The 18,064-nt window shown below is 43.0% G+C and overlaps 1 protein-coding gene across 1 annotated transcript; it reads left to right on the forward strand.

Annotated features, from left to right (window-relative positions):
• Positions 1–12,651: 12,651 nt before the first annotated feature.
• Positions 12,652–16,339, forward strand: LOC110682555 (CDK5RAP1-like protein). The gene is made up of 3 exons (XM_021858910.1): positions 12,652–13,067; positions 13,822–14,879; positions 15,649–16,339. The coding sequence occupies exons 1-3, from the start codon at positions 12,796–12,798 to the stop codon at positions 16,158–16,160; spliced, it is 1,842 nt and encodes a 613-aa protein (XP_021714602.1). The 5' UTR covers positions 12,652–12,795; the 3' UTR covers positions 16,161–16,339.
• The last annotated feature ends 1,725 nt before the right edge of the window (positions 16,340–18,064 follow it).

Here is an 18,064-nt window from a genome sequence, read left to right on the forward strand (position 1 = left end):
AAATGTAAAGCGAGGTGTTTTCCCCAATAGCAAATGTCAAAATTTCCTTTTTTGAAGGCAAAATTACTCCAAATTGACAACTTACTCACTACGTTATGATTACTTCTTGATTAGGGGATTTTTATCCACCAATCACCGTCTGACAAGTGGACCAACCAGGTTCCGCCACGTGTCCTTCACGAAGGCCAACAGGAGCCTGCCACGTGTCAATCACAGATACGTCCTCTACGGACCAATTTAGACACGCCACGTGTCCACCCATGCCAAATGGGAAAACCGGCCATCAAGGCCCAATCCAGTCTAGAGGCCCGATCAGCCCTAGGTTTACCTTAAACCTAGAGAGTTGCACGCTTCTCAAGGCTATAAATACTCAATTAATCTTCATTAATCAGGAGGATTGAATAATCAAGAAATCAAGCAGAGAAGAACAGAGTTATTAACAACCGACTAATCTCGCTAACGACGCAGATTACCAACACTAAGCACTCTCACCTAGAGAGATCTCATTACTTTAATTTCTGTATTGATTACTCCTTAATCAGGTACTAACTTGACCGTTGGAGGCGGAGCTCTCAGGAGTCTCCGTTATTTTGCAGGTACAGGCGTCCGGTTCCAGTCTCGGAATTGTAACTCTCCCGCAGGACATCAGAAAACCCCGAAACATTTGGCGCCGTCTGTGGGGAGAGTACTTCAGAGATGGCATCCAAGTCTGTACCGACTCCAGAAGAGAGGCGTCCCCTAGACGACCCTCAAGTTCAGTCGGACCATGATACCGAAAGTGAATTTGAAGTTGAAACTCATACAGCTCCAGACGGGACCCTAAGGGCCCGACGTACCCGCCATACCGAAAGGAGGGAACGGGAGCATCTTAAAACAGGAAGCGAGCCAGCAGGCGCACCGCTTGCTCGGCAACAGCCGACTGATGGGTCTGCTCCCATCACAAGGAACGAACTCATGACCTTCATGAGGGACTTCAAGGGAGAGATTCAAGAGTTGATCAACAAAAAACCGCCTGCTTCAGTCAAAGAGCAGTCGGCCAAGAAACCTTCCACTTCACTGAAGAGGAAGCCAGTTCAAGGGCGAGAGGCGACTCCCCATCCTAAATCCAAGAAGCGGGAGCCACCTGCTCTTGATTTTACAAAACTCCGTTATCCTACGGGAACTAGGAAACCGGTTCGTCATATTCAGGCGGACGGGTCAAAGCAAACGTTCACAGATGCTCGGCTCCTGCTAGAGCAGAAGAAGAGTGACCGATTATCAGAATCGGCTTCTACTTCAAATTTTCAGGACAGTTTGCGAAATGCCTCGATGAGGCATACTCAGTCGTACCATGAGAGTCAGTCAGGCGGCACCTCCCGTCAGTCCGGCTTTCATAGTGCCCAGGCGGTACCAAACTTACCATTTGTGCCGCAACAACAGTATTTTATGCAGCCACCTCCATTTGGTGGACCTGCAGCAAAAAACGTCCAACCTATGGACTGGCAGCTACGGCTGCTTAGACTTGGGGAACAGCCGTCGGCCTTCTCCAAGGAAATTACTGAAGCCGCTAAGCCGGCCAAAGTAAAAAATGTTCTAGTAGGCGCCTATGACGGCACTACTAACCCAGAAGACCATCTGATGGCATTCACCAACCTGATGTATCTTCAAGGGTTGGATGATCCCACTTGGTGCAAGTGTTTCCCAGCGACTCTCAAGGGAATTGCACAGCAATGGTTCGGCAACCTGCCGACTGGTTGTGTTAACAGCTTCAGGACGCTTGCTTACTTATTTGCCTCCAACTTCGCAATGAACATCCCTGCCAAGAAAACGACCCTTGATTTGGGAACAATTCAACAGGGCGAGAAGGAGGGGCTTCGTTCCTACATCAGGCGGTTCAACCTGATGAGAATACAGATTCAAGGGTTACCGGATGAGGTAGCTTATACTGACTTTTTTAGAGGTCTCAAAGACGGGTCTACCTTCAAATTTGATTTAGTTCGAAAAAGGGTGGCGACTCTTCAAGAGGCCTTGATTGAAGCAGAAGCCTATATACAGGCGACTGATCTGTGTACGATGAAACAGTCGGACGGGAAGAGGTTCGACAAAAGAGAGGGACGACAGAAACAGTCGTCCAACAAAGATGAGAAAAGAAAAGAGGTCTGGGCGGCTGATTCCTCTAAACAGCCGGCCCAGAAAAAGAAAAAAGAATTCAAACCATACTCCCCGAAGTATGTGTTTAACAAGGATAACCAGTTTATCCTAAAAGAAATAAAGGGACGGCTCTCAATTGAGAAGCCGCTCCCCATGAAGGGTTCTGCGAGCAACCGGAACCAAGACAGAATCTGTGCTTATCATGATGACGTTGGTCATCACACCAATGACTGCATCAGTCTCATGCGGTACCTAGACCGCTTGGCTGATCAAGGTGATCTTGACACTTATGTCAAGAAATCTACGGGGAACACTTCCTCAAAAAAGCAGTCGGCCAAAAAGAATCAACAGGCCGACAGTTCCGATACAGATGATGCAGTCGTCTACACCATTGCAGGCGGCTTCTCAGGAGGCGGCCCCACTATTAGGGGCAACAAAGATAATATAAGGCGGTTAGATGTAAATTCCGTTCACCAAGAACAGCCGTCCAAATATACATTTCCTGAGATTGTCATCACTGAAGAGGATCTAGGAGGAATAAGGGGGCCGCATGACGACCCTCTCGTTATTGAATGTAAAGTGGCCAACCAGAGAGTTGGCCGAATCCTCATAGATACCGGGAGCTCCTCAGATCTCATCAGCAGCAAATGTCTGTCAAAACTGAAATATCAGACGGACTGCATACATCCGGCCTCCCACCCTTTAATAGGGTTTGGAGGAGGAGTCGTCCACCCACTGGGACGAGTAGATCTACCCATTCGCCTGGGCGAAAAAGGGGAAGGACGACACATGGTAGTCCGGTTCCTAGTGGTAGAGGAACTCTCGGCCTACAACATGATTCTGGGTCGACCAACCCTGAATAATTCCAAGGCTGTTATAATCCCGTCACTTATGCTGCTTAAGTTTGAAAGGGATAATGGAACAGTCGGCTCCCTAAGGGGAGATCAGAGGATGGCCCGAGAGTGCTATCTCTCGGATGTCAAGCCCACTGTTATGGCCACTGGGTCAAGTGGAGAAAAAACAGACCTTGACAATGTCAAGGAGAGTGCGCCTGTTCAAGAAACAGGCGACAAAAAAAGAAAGGCGTCCCAAACAGAGTCCGCAAGAAAAGCAAGAAAATATCAATCATTGGCAGAGGAGCGGCCGGATGAGTTCCGCCCTCAGCCGGCTGGTGAGCATGCGGACCTGATATTAGACGACTCCCGTCCTGACCGAACAGTCAAAGTTGGGACGACTGCTCTAAGAAACCTTGGTGACGACTTTCACAACCTGTTGAAAGAGTACAAGGACATCTTTGCATTTGAAGTCCATGAAATGCCAGGCATTAGTCCTGATCTGGCAGTACACAAACTCGCTGTGGATCCGAAAAAGAAGCCGGTACGGCAAAAGAAGCGGAACCATGGTGAAGAAAGAGGTCAGGCGGCAGCCGCCGAAGTCAAAAAATTACTTGATGCAGGGTTCATTCGGCAATGTTACTTCCCAGATTGGGTTGCAAATGTGGTGCTTGTTAAAAAGCCGAATGGCACCTGGCGAATGTGTGTAGACTACACAGACTTGAACAAGGCGTGCCCCAAAGACAGTTACCCTCTGCCTAAAATTGATAATCTGGTCGACTCAACAGCCGGCCATGCCTTGATGAGTTTTATGGACGCTTATTCTGGTTTCCATCAAATTCCTTTATGGAAGAAAGATCAGGAGAAGACGGCCTTCGTCACTGATCAGGGATTGTACTGTTACACGGTCATGCCGTTTGGTCTTAAGAATGCCCCGGCTACCTTCCAACGAATGATAAACACAGTGTTCTTTGATCAGATTGGGAGAAACGTCGAGGCATATATTGATGATATGATTGTCAAGACTAAACTTCAGAAAGATCATCTGACGGACCTCCGAGAAACTTTCGCCACACTCAGGCGGCACCATGTCATGCTCAATCCCAAGAAATGTGTATTTGGAGTTGAGTCTGGGAAATTTCTCGGATTCCTTATCAACCAGAGAGGAATAGAGGCGAACCCTGAGAAGGTACAGGCGGTCATTGACATGCAGTCGCCTCGTACCGTCCGAGAGGTTCAGAAGTTAACAGGTTGTCTGGCGGCCTTGGGGAGATTCCTAAGCCGATCAGGCGACAAATGCCTATACTTTTTCCAGGCAATTAAGAAAAAGGCAAGGTTTGAATGGGGGCCGGATGCTGAGGCCGCCTTCCAGAAATTAAAGGTTCACTTGCATTCCTTGCCGAGGCTGGTCAGCCCTTTGCCCAAAGAAAATCTCTACATGTACCTGGCCGTCTCGGATCATGCGTAAGCGCTGTGCTCCTTGCTGAAAGGGACGGCTGTCAACTCCCGGTCTACTTTGTCAGTCACGTACTGAAAAATGCCGAGTTGAGGTATCCCCTAGTGGAGAAATTTGGTCTTGCACTCTTCATGGCTGTTAAAAAATTGAAGCCCTACTTTCTGGAACATGCAGTCATCGTGTATACCGACCAACCAATCAAGCGGCCCCTTACCACCATGGAGTCGTCCGGACGAATGATCAAATGGGCCATAGAAATGCAGAGTCTCGAAGTTACTTTCGAGCCTAGAAAAGCAGTGAAGGGGCAAGCCTTTGCTGACTTTATTGTAGAGATGACTCGTCCTCCTGACTCTCAAGTTCCAGACCAAGTCTGGAAGGTATATGTGGACGGAAGCTCTACTTCAAACGGTTGTGGAGCAGGCGTCGTATGTCAATCTCCAGAGGGCGACAGGTTCGAGTATGCTCTACGCTTCAGTTTTCAGGCTTCAAACAATGAGGCAGAATATGAAGCTTTACTAGCCGGGATCCGCATGTGCAAGGCGGCAGGGGCAAGAAAAATAGACGCCTGTTCTGATTCACAATTGATAGTGAGTCAGTACAATGGCGAATACGAAGCAACACATCCGGCCATGATCAAGTATTTACAGGCGGTCCGACAAGCAGTCGGCTCCCTTGAGGATTTCCATCTGATCCAAGTGCCGAGATCAGAAAACAACCAGGCAGATGCACTTTCGAAATTAGCATCATCCGCCTCCTCCGATACTCCTCGAACTGTTTTTTGGGAAGTAATGGAGAAGAGAAGCATCGAGGAAAACCCTATTGGAATCCTAGACAGAAGCTCAACCTGGATGGATTCAATCAGGGCATATCTGACAAACGGTACACTGCCGGATGATCCTCAACAGGCGGCAGCACTGAAAAAACGAGCCTCCTGTTTTGAAATGATACAGGGAGAACTTCACAAGATGGGGTACCTTCAACCCTTCTTAAAGTGTGTTACTCCTGAAAAGGGACGAGAGATACTAGATGATCTTCACTCTGGTTTCTGTGCTTCCCATATAGGTGGTAGGACGCTTGCTCAAAGGGCAAGGCGGCAGGGCTACTTTTGGCCTACTTTGGAAGCAGATGCAATGGAGATGGTGAAAAAATGTGACAAGTGCCAAAGGTTTGGCAAACTAATTCACCGTCCGGCTACTGACCTCACTACCATTCACAGCCCACTACCGTTTGCTAAGTGGGGCATGGACATTCTGGGTCAATATACGCCTGCTACAGGCGGCAGAAGGTATATACTAGTTGCCGTTGACTACTTCACTAAATGGGTAGAGGCGGAGGCTGTAAAGGGAATCAAGACGAAAGATGTAATTTCATTCATTTGGAAAAACGTCATCACTCGGTTCGGGGTTCCCATGTCTATGGTTTTTGATAATGGTCCCCAATTTGAGACGCCTGTTCTCAAAAGCTGGTTGGGAGACCAAGGAATTGCACACTACTTTGCATCTGTCGGCCGTCCACAAGCAAACGGCCAGGTAGAAGCCTTTAATAAAATCATCTCAGACGGTCTCAAGAAAAAGATTGAACGAGCAGGCGGCCTATGGGCGGATGAACTACCACATGTTCTCTGGGCCATTAGGACGACTGAAAAAGGGGCGACTGGAGAAACTCCATTCCTCCTAACTTATGGTGCGGAAGCTGTTCTTCCAATAGAACACTACGAGCCGACTCTTCGAGTAATGCTATATGACGAAGAGGCAAACTGGGAAGCCATGCGCCTGGCATTAGACTCACTTCCTGAAAAGAGGGGCATGCCGTCTGTACCTTTACAGTCGGCTACTCTCCATTGAGTATTTTACTCACAATACTTAGCTAAAAAGATTAGGGCCTGGCCGACCCTGTGCCTAACAGGCGGCTACCCTTCTTTTACTTAGCACCTACGTTCACCAAGAACTTACCAAGGCCACCGGCCGAATGATCAGACCAGGCGCCAAGCCAACTGATCAAATCTACAAAACTAATTCGACCTGTCCCAACATCATAGCAGGCGTCCGACGGCATCCCTCCGGATGAAATTCGTCGCAGAGAGCAGCTCCCTTTTGGGTGGAACATTGTTCTATAAACTAATTACACGGCACCTATACGACTGTCCCCAAGGACAACCACGTAGCCGTTTTTGAGACAAGGATAACTCTATCACTAACCAAACCAGTGGTAGCAGTTGACATCTTAGTCAGATGACCGCCTGTATTACTTGGGATAAATGCAGGGGGTACCTTTGAGTTAATAGCCAACAAACATTGGCGAATCAAGGGGTCTAGCCGGCCTACGCCGCCTGGTACCTCTACTTCTCAAACAAAAGTGACGGCGACTGAGTAACTCCAAAGTTAACTCATAGTCACTCCTTCAAATTTGGTATGGAATCTAAAAAGTTTGAGTCGTCCGCCTGTTTTAAACAAACAAGGGCACTCGAACCCCTATTCCTACTGGATAACCTATTGGGTTAATAGCCAACAAACATTGGCGAATCAAGGGGTCTAGCCGGCCTCCGCCGCCTGGTACCTCTACTACTCAATCAAGATTGTGACGAAGACTAAGTAACTCCTATGTTAACTTAATAGTCACTCAAACTTAGTATGGAGCCTAAAAGGTATGAGTCGTCCACTTGTTTTTAATAAACAAAGGCTCTCAACCAATACTCTTGCTAGGTTAACAAATTACGAGTTAATAGCCAACATTGGCAATAAAGGGAAACAACCGGTACCCGCCGCTTGTTTTCCTACTTAATTCCTTGGCGACTAGGTAATTCTATTTACTTGGTCAGACAAATTGAATAAAGAGTTCGAATACCGATTGAATAAATGGCCGACTGATCATCTATCCTGGAAACAGACAACCAGTCGTCCAGGGGCATAGGCGGCATACTTACTATTTGTACCTGTCTTAATGTTCGGCCATACACAACAGTCGGTCTAGTGAACAAATTAAAAATACTTAGACAAATTTGAACCAAAACAAAAATTTGATTAAAAATGAGCTGGCCATAAAAGACCAGCAGAATATTCAAAACCCCGGCCCCCTGGCCGGGTAATTACAAAGCAAACGGCACGCAGGCCGTGAAAAGAAAAAATACTTAAAGCTTAAGAAGGGGGCAGTTCAGTATCAGCAGCTGCCGCCTGGTCAGCACTCTTCTTACTGGACTCGGCCTTAGCTGCACCCTCTTTTGATGCCTTACCCCCAAGTGGCACAAGCGCCACAACCGGCTCTTCCTCCTCCAACGCACCGTCCAACGCCTCTTCTTCAGCAGCCGCCAGGATCTGTTGATTATATATTTCCGAACACTGGCGGTACGTTCTTTCCCATGAGGCAAAGTCGGCACTGGGGAACAGTCGTTCCCAGGTCATGCGCTGGATTTGAGCGGAGTCTTCCACCATCTCCCGGACGAGCTCTTGTTTCTCTTGCTCGGCCTTATCCGAGAGCTCTTGGGTAAGACTCTTCTCTTGATTCACCAGGCGTTCTTTTACGTTGGCCAAAGATTTCTCCATGGCTTCGTAAGAGTGCATTTTTTGGCGAAGAGGTTTCAGCTCGGCCTTAAGGTTGGTGACGGTCCCCTCCAGCTCGTCAACCTTCTTTTGGGCCGCCTCTAACTGAGCCCGAACAGCGGCGGTAGCCTGCGCCTGATAATAAAGAAGATCAATGGTCAGTACTTCATTTTGGGCAATTTGAAACATTGCCTTATCACAGCTGGAGGCGGCCATAGCCTTTGCGGCCTTTACCTCTTTGTTTTTCCGATCAATCGGCTTGCGAAGGCTGTTGACTCGGAGCAGGGCCTAAGTACAAAGAAAAACAGGCGTCAGTTTCCAAACAAAAAGGATAACAGGCGTCCCGGAACTCAAAAGCTCAAAAAAATGCTAAGTATACCTCAGCAAGGACCCCTGAAATTCCATCAAGGTCAAGGGTGCCGGCACCCCTGACCGCCTCCCTGTCAGATGGAGGAACTACTTTAACCATAGACTTGGCTACCTCAACCAAGTCAAGTCCCTGGGGGCCGGCTGCATTAAGCGAAAGGAAAAAACAAGTTAGACCTAGTCAAGAAGGAAGCAAGGGTGAGTTTTTTACAAGTGAGGGTCCATACATCTAGGCGGCCCCGCCTGGGTTTTTGAAGAAGTGGCCGGTTGCTTCTCAGCCGCCACTGTTTTCCTGGAAGACCCAGGAGAGCTTGCAACAGTCGTCCTCCGGGCCTTGGGGTCCGGCTGTTGCGAGGAAGAAGCCCTTGGAGTACCAGACTGAAAACAAAAAGAGTTAGTATATGCATAAGACAACTAAAAGAGGAAGAGTTTTCGAAGCTAACCAAGGGTACCTCCTTGTTAGGGGAGTCGGCATACGACTGTTTCATGAGCGAGGCCCGCAATATGGCCGCTGCAGTCTTGGATGCTGTTATTTTACTCATGGCGTCAGCTGCAAGAAATAAACAGCAAAGTTAGTAAAAATCCCAAGTAAACAAGGCGTGAAAAAAACAGAGTATTTGTCAGGCCGGCTACCTCTAGAGCACCGACTGCTGAGGCCACAGGCGGCCAAAAAGTACTCGTCATAGAGCCACTTGAAGCTCGGGACGCAGTTTAGGGGTACTTGCTCTCGTACCCCTGAAGTAGAGTTCACCCTAGTCTCTACTTTGAAGAGTCCTTTGTCTAGGATCTCTTTTTTAGCCTTTGGGGGAACAGGCGGCATGCTGCGGCCGCCTGCGAGAAGAGGCGGATCCCTATTCCACTTGTTAAAGCGTTTGTTCAGCTCCGTGTCTGAACCCTCGATAATAAGGAAGGTGTTCCGCCAATCCTTCCATTTGTTCGCCTTACCTCTCGTCATGAGGTAACCCCTATGGCTTGTTAATTGATACCAGCCGGTACCTCCCGACTTAGGGGTCCGGCTGAGATAGTTCATGTGGGCGAAAGCCTCAAAGCTTGGCTCCACCCCGTTCATTTCGCACCCGGCCACATAGCCGAGTACGTTTACCCAAGAGTTGGGGGCTAACTGCCATAACCCCAGATCATACCCATCTAAAATCCGCTGAACAGCCGGATGTAATGGGAAGCGCAGTCCAGCTTTGATGGCCGCCACATAGCAGCCAAAGCAGCCGTCACCATAGCTGGTACCAGCCGGCCAGACGACAGTGTCTTCTGGATCCGGCACAAACAGTAAAAATTCCGGGCCCATTTTGTGGTTAGCAATAAAGCTCGCCACGTTGTCTTGCATGGTTGCAATCCGGCCCCGGGGTACCCTGCAGTAGTAGGGGGCGTTTTCCTCTCTGTAAGAGGCGGATGGCTCCGCCCAATTGTCCCCTTTCTCAACTGCATGAGAAAGTCTCGCCTCTTGTAGGCGGCTATGTTTTTCTTCTGAGCCTGGAGAACTGTGTCCAGAAGAGCTGGACTCAGACTCGTCCTCTGACGAGTCCGAGGAGGACGACTCCTCCCCTCTCCTAGAGGGGCCCGCCTCCTCTCCCTTAGAAGGAGCAGAAGGAAAATTAGACATGTCAACGGTAAGATGGGAAGGGAACACCTTGGCCCCTCTCTCAGAACTGTCTGCTTGACAGTCGCCTCGTTCTACATCTGGCGCCTGGTCAGATGTTTCACTAAGGAGCACCCTTTGGGAGGAGCCGTCTGAGTTTGATATCATAGCAGTCTTTTTTGTTCTGGCCATCACGTTCTGCATAGACACAGATACAGTCGGACTTTGTATAAAGGGCAAAGATGGGTCCAGAAAAGGGCAGGCGGCACTCCTAGTCCTAGATTCAGCCGTCCCCGGTGACCGGCTGATCACTAACTTAGGTCGTGTCGTGTGCTTCCATGGTGCCATTTCAGAAAATAAAAAGAAAATTAAGAGTAAGAGAACTGAGTTACCTGAACGAGTGACGGTTGATGAAGTCCTGGAAGTTCGGGTCAGTCGGCTTGTCAGAACAGGCGGTAGGCAGAAAAAGTCCGAAATGTCAGAGCAAGTTCAGGGGTCCGAATGTTCTCGCAAAGTTCTCAAATGTGAAAATGACCGAAGTCAGCACTTCCTTTTATAGGCAAAGTGAGAAGGCGAAGGGTCGCTTCCAAATTCAAAATGTGGGCGGGAAAATCTCTCGGCCGTTTGCAAGATGACACCTGTAACAGGCCGTCGCCTGTCACCGTGCGACACCTGTCACAGGCGACACGTGACCAGTCACGTGCCACCTGTGAGGGGCAAATGATTAGGGGATTTCCTATATAAAACAACATCTTAGTGTCATAATTTTCACACTCTAAATCAATCTCCTAAAATATTTTTTTATTCATTTGTTCAATAGGTTGTTTGTCTTTTATCTCCGTCATAGGTAAATACTTCAACACTCTATGTCATTAATTTTATCATTTGTCCATTGTTTTTTTAGATAATGTAGGAAAATATACATTTATTTGTTTCATGAATTTTACATTTGACCTAATGCAAGTAATATCAATGAAAATGTAAAGCACAATTAATATTTTATCTTCAGTTCATTCATTTCAAAAGAATCCTTTTGATTATAATCCTGGTGCCAATTCAACATTAACGTCTATAATTTATGCATGGAATATTGATTCCAAAGTGTTCTTTATCATAGTGTAATGGCTGGTTGGGTAGCATGGTCTGAAGAATGTACGGAGATATTGTTAAACATATGCTTGGAGATGAAAGAATTTAGATATTTAAAGCTTAATTGGGATAGAATAGTGAGTACTTTGATCGTAAAATGTGGAAATCAATTCAATATCAAACTAGTAACAAATCATTGGAATGATTTGAGATGTTTTGGACAATTCAAATCTCAATGGAAAATACTCACAATGATGTCAAATATGGACACCAAACATCAATTGGTGATTATGGTTGCTGCATTCACACTTCACAATTTTATTCGATTACATGAGTTGGATATACCCATTGATAGTGGTATAGAAATCGAACCAAGAGCAGATTATGATATGTTTAACGAGAATCGTAAGGCCTAATGAACGAAGTACAACTTAATATAGCGAATGAAATATGGAACTTCTTATGATGGAAATTATATTTGTAAACGTTTATGATTTGGAGCTTATAATGAAAATTTAATTATTATCGTTTATTGTTTGAACAATAATAGTAATAGTAATAGTAATAGTAATAGTAATAGTAATAGTAATAGTAATAGTAATAGTAATAATATGTAATAATAATAATAATAATAATAATAATAATAATTTGTATTTAATTTGAACTTATCTGATCTGAACTTATTTTTTCTGATCTGATCTGATCTGATCTGAACTTATTTTTTCTGACATGATCTGATCTGAACTTTTTTTTTTTTTTTCTGATCTGACCTGATCTAAACTTATTTTTCCTGATTTGATCTGATCTGAACTTATTTTTTTCTGAAATAAGTAAAAATAAGGTGAACTAAACAAGGCCTTATTAAAATATGGCCACGTTTGGTAAGTGTAACACTTATTAAAACACGGAGGAAGTAGGTAAGTAAATTTGATAGTTTTAAGTAATTATTTGGTTTTAATGATTCAAGTTTTAATTTATTTCAACCTACTTTTCTTAAATGTTTGAGAGTGGAGAACAACTAGATGTTTCAATTATTCAATGCAGTTTTATCAATTCAAGTTTACACACATTGCCAAATTAAACGAAAAATCCTATGAAAAAGAGAGAAATCGAGGGCACGGTCAAATCAAAGGGGATGAGTGTTATCATGCATTTTCCTTGCCCTCGAGCTTCAATTTCACCATTTATTGAAATTTTGTCGAATTTCCTCCTCCATTAATAATTTAATAGTTTCTTCGTGAAGCCAACTATGTTTTCGTTTATGTGTCGGTATATTCAAATAGTCAAAATTAAATTACAGTGTTACCCCTTTTTAAACTGGAAATATTTTCGATATACCTTTTAAGAGGATGTTTGGTTCGCAGAGTGATATAGGTTTGAAATCAAGAATGGAGTTAAAATGGTATCACGTTGGAACTTGATACTTAATACCATGTGTTTGGTTTAATTCTGAATGAAATCTTTCATCACATTTTTCCTTCTATTTCATACCTAAGAGAATGAAATTAGCCAAACCTACTTTTCCCTTAAGGTTTCTAAACCATATATTTCATGGGTTTGAAATATGGCTTTATAATTCATAATAATTTTACAACCAAACATAAGTATTATATAAATCTAAACACAAACCTATATTCTCCGAACCAAACGCAACATAATATGGTTGTTATGCACGTCATAAAGATGAACTTGTATTTTCTGGGCCGCAGCAAGTCTATCCAATTTGAGGACGGGAAAGAAATGCAAAAGCCGCGCTCCACAGTCTGAGAAGCTCTTTGCAGACACCCATCAATGGCGTCGTCTTGTTCGTTGACAACATCGTTGTCGTCAATTGTTAACCGCCCTCCTTACTCCCTCTGTATTCATCTCCACCGACGATGCGCCTCCTTTTCTCTCTCCCGTCTCCCCTCCCACTTCTGCCACTCTCCCACTACCAAGTGGGCCACCACCATCCCTGCCTTCAACCTTTCTCTTTCTAGAAACTTCTCCAATCTTCCTGATGCCCTAAATCTCCGACATTTCATGCCTCGTGCTTCTCTCTCTCCTACTGAGATTCTTCCTGAGTAAGTTTTTTTTTTTTTTTTTTTTTATTTATCTCACTTCTTCTTTGTCGTTATTGTTATGATTTGCTTAATTGTATGAATTTTTCCTGTCAGTGAAGATTTAGAGATTAGGTTGATCTCCTCATCCATTGTTTTCTGGCCCTAATTACACTATAATTTATGATAGTTTAGTTCAATTGGATTTTTGTAGACTTTTTTGCAAGTCCATGTTAAACCCTAAATTTCGTTTTTGCTAATTACTTGAATTATTTTAAAAAGGGGAAACCTTTTTCTGTATAATAAGATTTTTTTTTTGATATACGACCCTGAGAGAAGCTGAAGATTTATTTAATTGTTTGTTGTATGTTTTTGTTAATTAAGAAAATGGATAAATGCTTGTGGAATTGTAGAAGCTTGCGCTTAAGCTGCAGAGTCTCATTTATGGATCAATGATTTAGTGCAACATCTTATAGTGCAATGCATTCTAATCACATTTAACTTCCTATACCAAGAAAAGGATTTCCCACCTTCAACTTTGCAATTTACATATTGCCGCAAGCTTTAAATGTGGACAATCGTTTTTGGATGGCGGGGATACGATTTATTATTATTTGAACCTCGACGAATCACTTCTATACTTCATTTGAACTCCAATAGTCCATTACAAACTACACACTTTCTTTGGGTCTACATTTTGTAGGGAATTGTATGTCTTTTAATATCGCATGGTTTCTAAGATGACCTTTCCTTCTTGCTTTCATTGATGTTTGTGTAGCACTTTGGAAGTTTCTGAGGCTCCTCAAAAAGGCCGTGTTTATCATGAGACATATGGCTGTCAGATGAATGTCAATGACATGGAAATTGTATTGGCTATCATGAAGAATGCTGGGTATAATGAAATGGTTGAGGCTCCTGAGAGTGCAGAGGTCATCTTTATCAATACTTGTGCAATTAGGGACAATGCAGAACAGAAAGTATGGCAGCGTCTCAACTACTTTTGGTTTCTGAAGAGGAATTGGAAAACCAATGTTGCCCAAGGGAGGTCAAAGTCTGTCCGCCCTCCTAAAGTTGTGGTTTTGGGATGCATGGCTGAGAGATTAAAGGATAAGATACTAGATGCAGATAAGATGGTGGACGTCGTATGTGGACCTGATGCTTATAGAGACCTTCCACGGTTACTTGAGGAGGTAGATTATGGTCAAAAAGGGATAAACACTCTTCTATCTCTTGAAGAAACTTATGCTGACATAAGTCCAGTCCGAGTTTCAAAGAATTCCATAAGTGCTTTTGTCTCTGTTATGAGAGGTTGCAACAATATGTGCTCATTTTGCATTGTTCCATTCACAAGAGGTAGGGAGCGCTCACGTCCTGTAGATTCAATTGTTAGAGAGGTGGAAGAGCTTTGGAAGGAAGGGGTTAAAGAAGTAACACTCCTTGGGCAAAATGTGAATAGCTATAATGACGCATCTGGAGTTGAAAAGGATGTTGAACCTGGAAACAATTGGGAACTCAGTGAAGGCTTTTCGAGTATGTGCAAGGTGAAAACAACGGGCCTGCGCTTTGCTGACTTATTGGATAGGCTTTCCACTGAATTCCCTGATATGCGGTTCAGATACACATCTCCACACCCCAAAGATTTTCCTGACGATCTGCTGTATCTTATGCGAGATAGATATAATATCTGCAAAAGCGTACATTTACCTGCTCAATCTGGAAATAGTGAAGTACTTCAAAGAATGCGGCGGGGCTATACTCGAGAGGCTTACTTGGAACTTGTACAGAAAATTCGCAGGATAATTCCAGATGTTGCACTGACAAGTGATTTTATATGTGGTAAGGATACTGTGCTGCAAATATATCCAATTTTTAGGTTACATTACAGTAGTATAACCACAGAGATGAGAAATGGATATCTATTATTTTACTTGATGACCTCTTTTCAACTTTGGTACCTATAAATTGTGTATAATTTTACAGGAATTACTTTTCTCCTATATTATTTGTGTTCCTAAATACAATTCATGCATGTGCCTTGTGGATTCCTTTCTTTGCAGATCTATCTTGGAAAGCTTATCCGACTCTCTGGTATAGCCAGCTCAGTTTCCTCCGATATTCAAATATATATTTTTTGGTGCTTGATCTTGTTTAATAAACAACTGTGTCACAAGTAGTTGTTGACGTGTTGATTCCCAATTCAGAAGTCTCATGCTGTCAATTGTCTTTCCTGCAAACGCTTATCTTGAAAATTAGATAGTGTTAACTACTCTTTCTATCCAGAATAGTCGCATTTTACTCAACCTTTGATAATTATGGATATGTTTTATAAATATACCCCACTTAGTAGTCATGTTATTTCCATCTTGTCTCCATTACTTAATCATCAAACCATTACTATACTAGGGAAGACCCTTTTTTTTTTTTGGAATCCTAACATAGTATATGCGACTGACTATTAATTACTAGTAGAGGGAGTCTCTATCTCGTGATTTTCCTATAGAAATGATTAGACAAAATGGAATTTTACACATTCAATCATCAAACTTTTGTTTAATGTTTTGTAAACCATGTGTATTTATTAATTTATATCTGCCAATTTTTGCAGGCTTTTGTGGGGAAACAGAGGAGGCATTTAGAGATACAGTTAGCCTCATCAAGGCTGTTGGCTACGATATGGCATACATGTTTGCCTACAGCATGAGGGAGAAAACTCATGCCCATAGGAATTATACTGATGATGTCCCTGAAGATGTCAAGCAAAGGAGGCTGACAGAAATGATAGAGACCTTTCGTGAGAGTACCGGTAAGAGGTATGATTCTCAGGTTGGTACAATTCAGCTCGTGTTGGTTGAAGGCCCCAATCGAAGAGCTCCTGAAACAGAGCTGTTTGGTAAGAGTGACAAGGGCCATAGAGTTATACTTCCAATTACGCCATTATGTAATAGAGATAGCCAAGATGAGAATAAGCGAAATCCTAGAGTTGGTGACTTTGTAGAAGTCAAAATATCGAGATCCACGAGAGCAACCCTATTTGGGGAAGCTCTTGCAATAACCAAACTGAGCTCTTTCTACAAGGTTGCGGAGGAAGAAGCCATGGTTTGTGCTGGTAGATCATGATAAGGTTTATGCTTACAATATGTAATTTATACTCATAAATTGCCCTTTTGTACTAGGGAATTTTGGTTAAATATAGTGAAACTTTAACCATTTTTTATTTGTCTCCCCACTGCTTCACTTGTTCTGCCAATCAATCTGCCATGAACACTGATTTCATTAAGGAAGAATATGTAAACCGATGCTTGTCTTGTGATGGAAACATGTAGGATAAGCAGGACGGTTCTCCCTTAATGGGGGATGACAATGATCTGCTGCTTGTATTTTGTACAGAATTATTGGTGTACCCTTGAGCTTTGACTATTATTTCTTGAGACAAAGTTGAAACTCAGAAGTCAGAAGTTGGAAATTGGAAGAAACATGAACGGTGAAGCCTCCTTTGTATCAAGTGAATGATGAATGACACAAACTCCCTTGCTCAGTTGCTCCTATTATGTTGGTTGATAGACACTATATCTTCAAATAAGTTTCAATCAGGTTCGATCAAGCTCTATAAAGTTCAGAAGATTTCAGGTGACTCAAATTCACCCTTAATCATCATATAAAATTGTTGATGTTCTATTAGGTGCATGTTTGTTTTTTAATTCTTTATTACTTATGCAAGCCTTGATTAGATATTTATAAAATTATTGTACTCTGTTCTTCTATAGAATGCTTAATTTTAAAGTACATTGACCACATAGCAAAAAAAATAGTAGTAAAATTATATTCCAACACTTCCACGGAAAAAACACAATGTTGCTTTGGTGCTTGATGTTACTTTTGTTTTGTAAAAGATTTGGTGTATTCTTAATTTGGTGCATATCTATATTCCTCGTTAAAGGCAATTCCAGAAGATACAAGTTTAGAAGGTAATGTCTTTGTTGAAGTTGAACCAGTGGAAGTGGACAATTTGCAATTTCCATCCTATGTAGGAAGTAGGAACAGTCTCCTCACAAACCAGTCTTTTTCTGGTATTATCAAAGACAATTCTATTGGTAGCTGCTAGTACAGTACTACACGCATCTATTTACACCATCATCCATTATGGCAGAAGATAGTGGGCTACATTCCGGAAATAAACTTAAAAAGTAGACCAGACTCGTACCCAATAACTAGACTTGAAACTAATTTAGAGCTGATCCAAACCAAAAACTAGTCTCCTTGTTGCCTTGTTGGAAGTTGGTCACACTATACCTAAACATGACACGGTTCGAATCAGTGCTGATACATACGGAGTAGCTTGTTTTCATACTCTAACCATAAGCCTACCTTGGAGTTCTATTTAATTGTTGCTATATGAGAATATTCCTTATTTCTACTTGTAAGATGTTTCATTTTGGTAAGGTCCTTCAGCTTACATCCTTATCTACCCATTAAATAAATAAATAAATAAATAAAGAAGAAGTTGACTTGTAAGATGTAGGCAATAGGCTAGAAGTTAAAAGGAAGAATGCATGAATAATTACGCACAATTAAGAATGTTTGGCCAAATGAGTGGAAGCACTAGCCCTGTACATTGTATTTGTAGCACTCCTACTTGGTAGTACTCGTAGTAGTAAATAAGAATAAGATTGTGCAATTAAAAGGAGAATTATTAAATGTAAATAAAAAGGTGTAATAGTAGCCTATAGTTTGCAGGGGTCTATGGGCTTACTAGGAGAATAGTATTGCTCCAGTCACTTGATGCTCTCAGCAGATGTTGATATTGCTGCCTTTTGTTTTTTTCCTTTAGTAATCTTTGTAACATTCATCCTTTTACTACCAAATTTTCATACCATTTATTTTATCTGCTCTCAGTATTGAGTATTCCTTCTCCTTTGTAGGAATGAATGCTGATTTTCAACTTCATTACAGCTACTGTCTGCATTGTCAGACATTTGGTATTTCAATTTGCATGTTTATGTTTCCTTCTTTTTGCATTTTCT

The sequence above is a fragment of the Chenopodium quinoa genome, unplaced genomic scaffold (assembly GCF_001683475.1).
Source record: "Chenopodium quinoa cultivar QQ74 unplaced genomic scaffold, ASM168347v1, whole genome shotgun sequence".
Taxonomy (NCBI): Eukaryota; Viridiplantae; Streptophyta; class Magnoliopsida; order Caryophyllales; family Amaranthaceae; genus Chenopodium; species Chenopodium quinoa.

Bases quoted from the DNA above. Each gene is read 5' to 3' on its own strand.
- LOC110682555 (XM_021858910.1), top strand. From the start codon at position 12,796: ATGGCGTCGTCTTGTTCGTTGACAACATCGTTGTCGTCAATTGTTAAC. The intron at 13,068-13,821 runs GTAAGTTTTTTT...ATGTTTGTGTAG, and splicing joins CCTACTGAGATTCTTCCTGA to CACTTTGGAAGTTTCTGAGG. The intron at 14,880-15,648 runs GTAAGGATACTG...CAATTTTTGCAG, and splicing joins GACAAGTGATTTTATATGTG to GCTTTTGTGGGGAAACAGAG.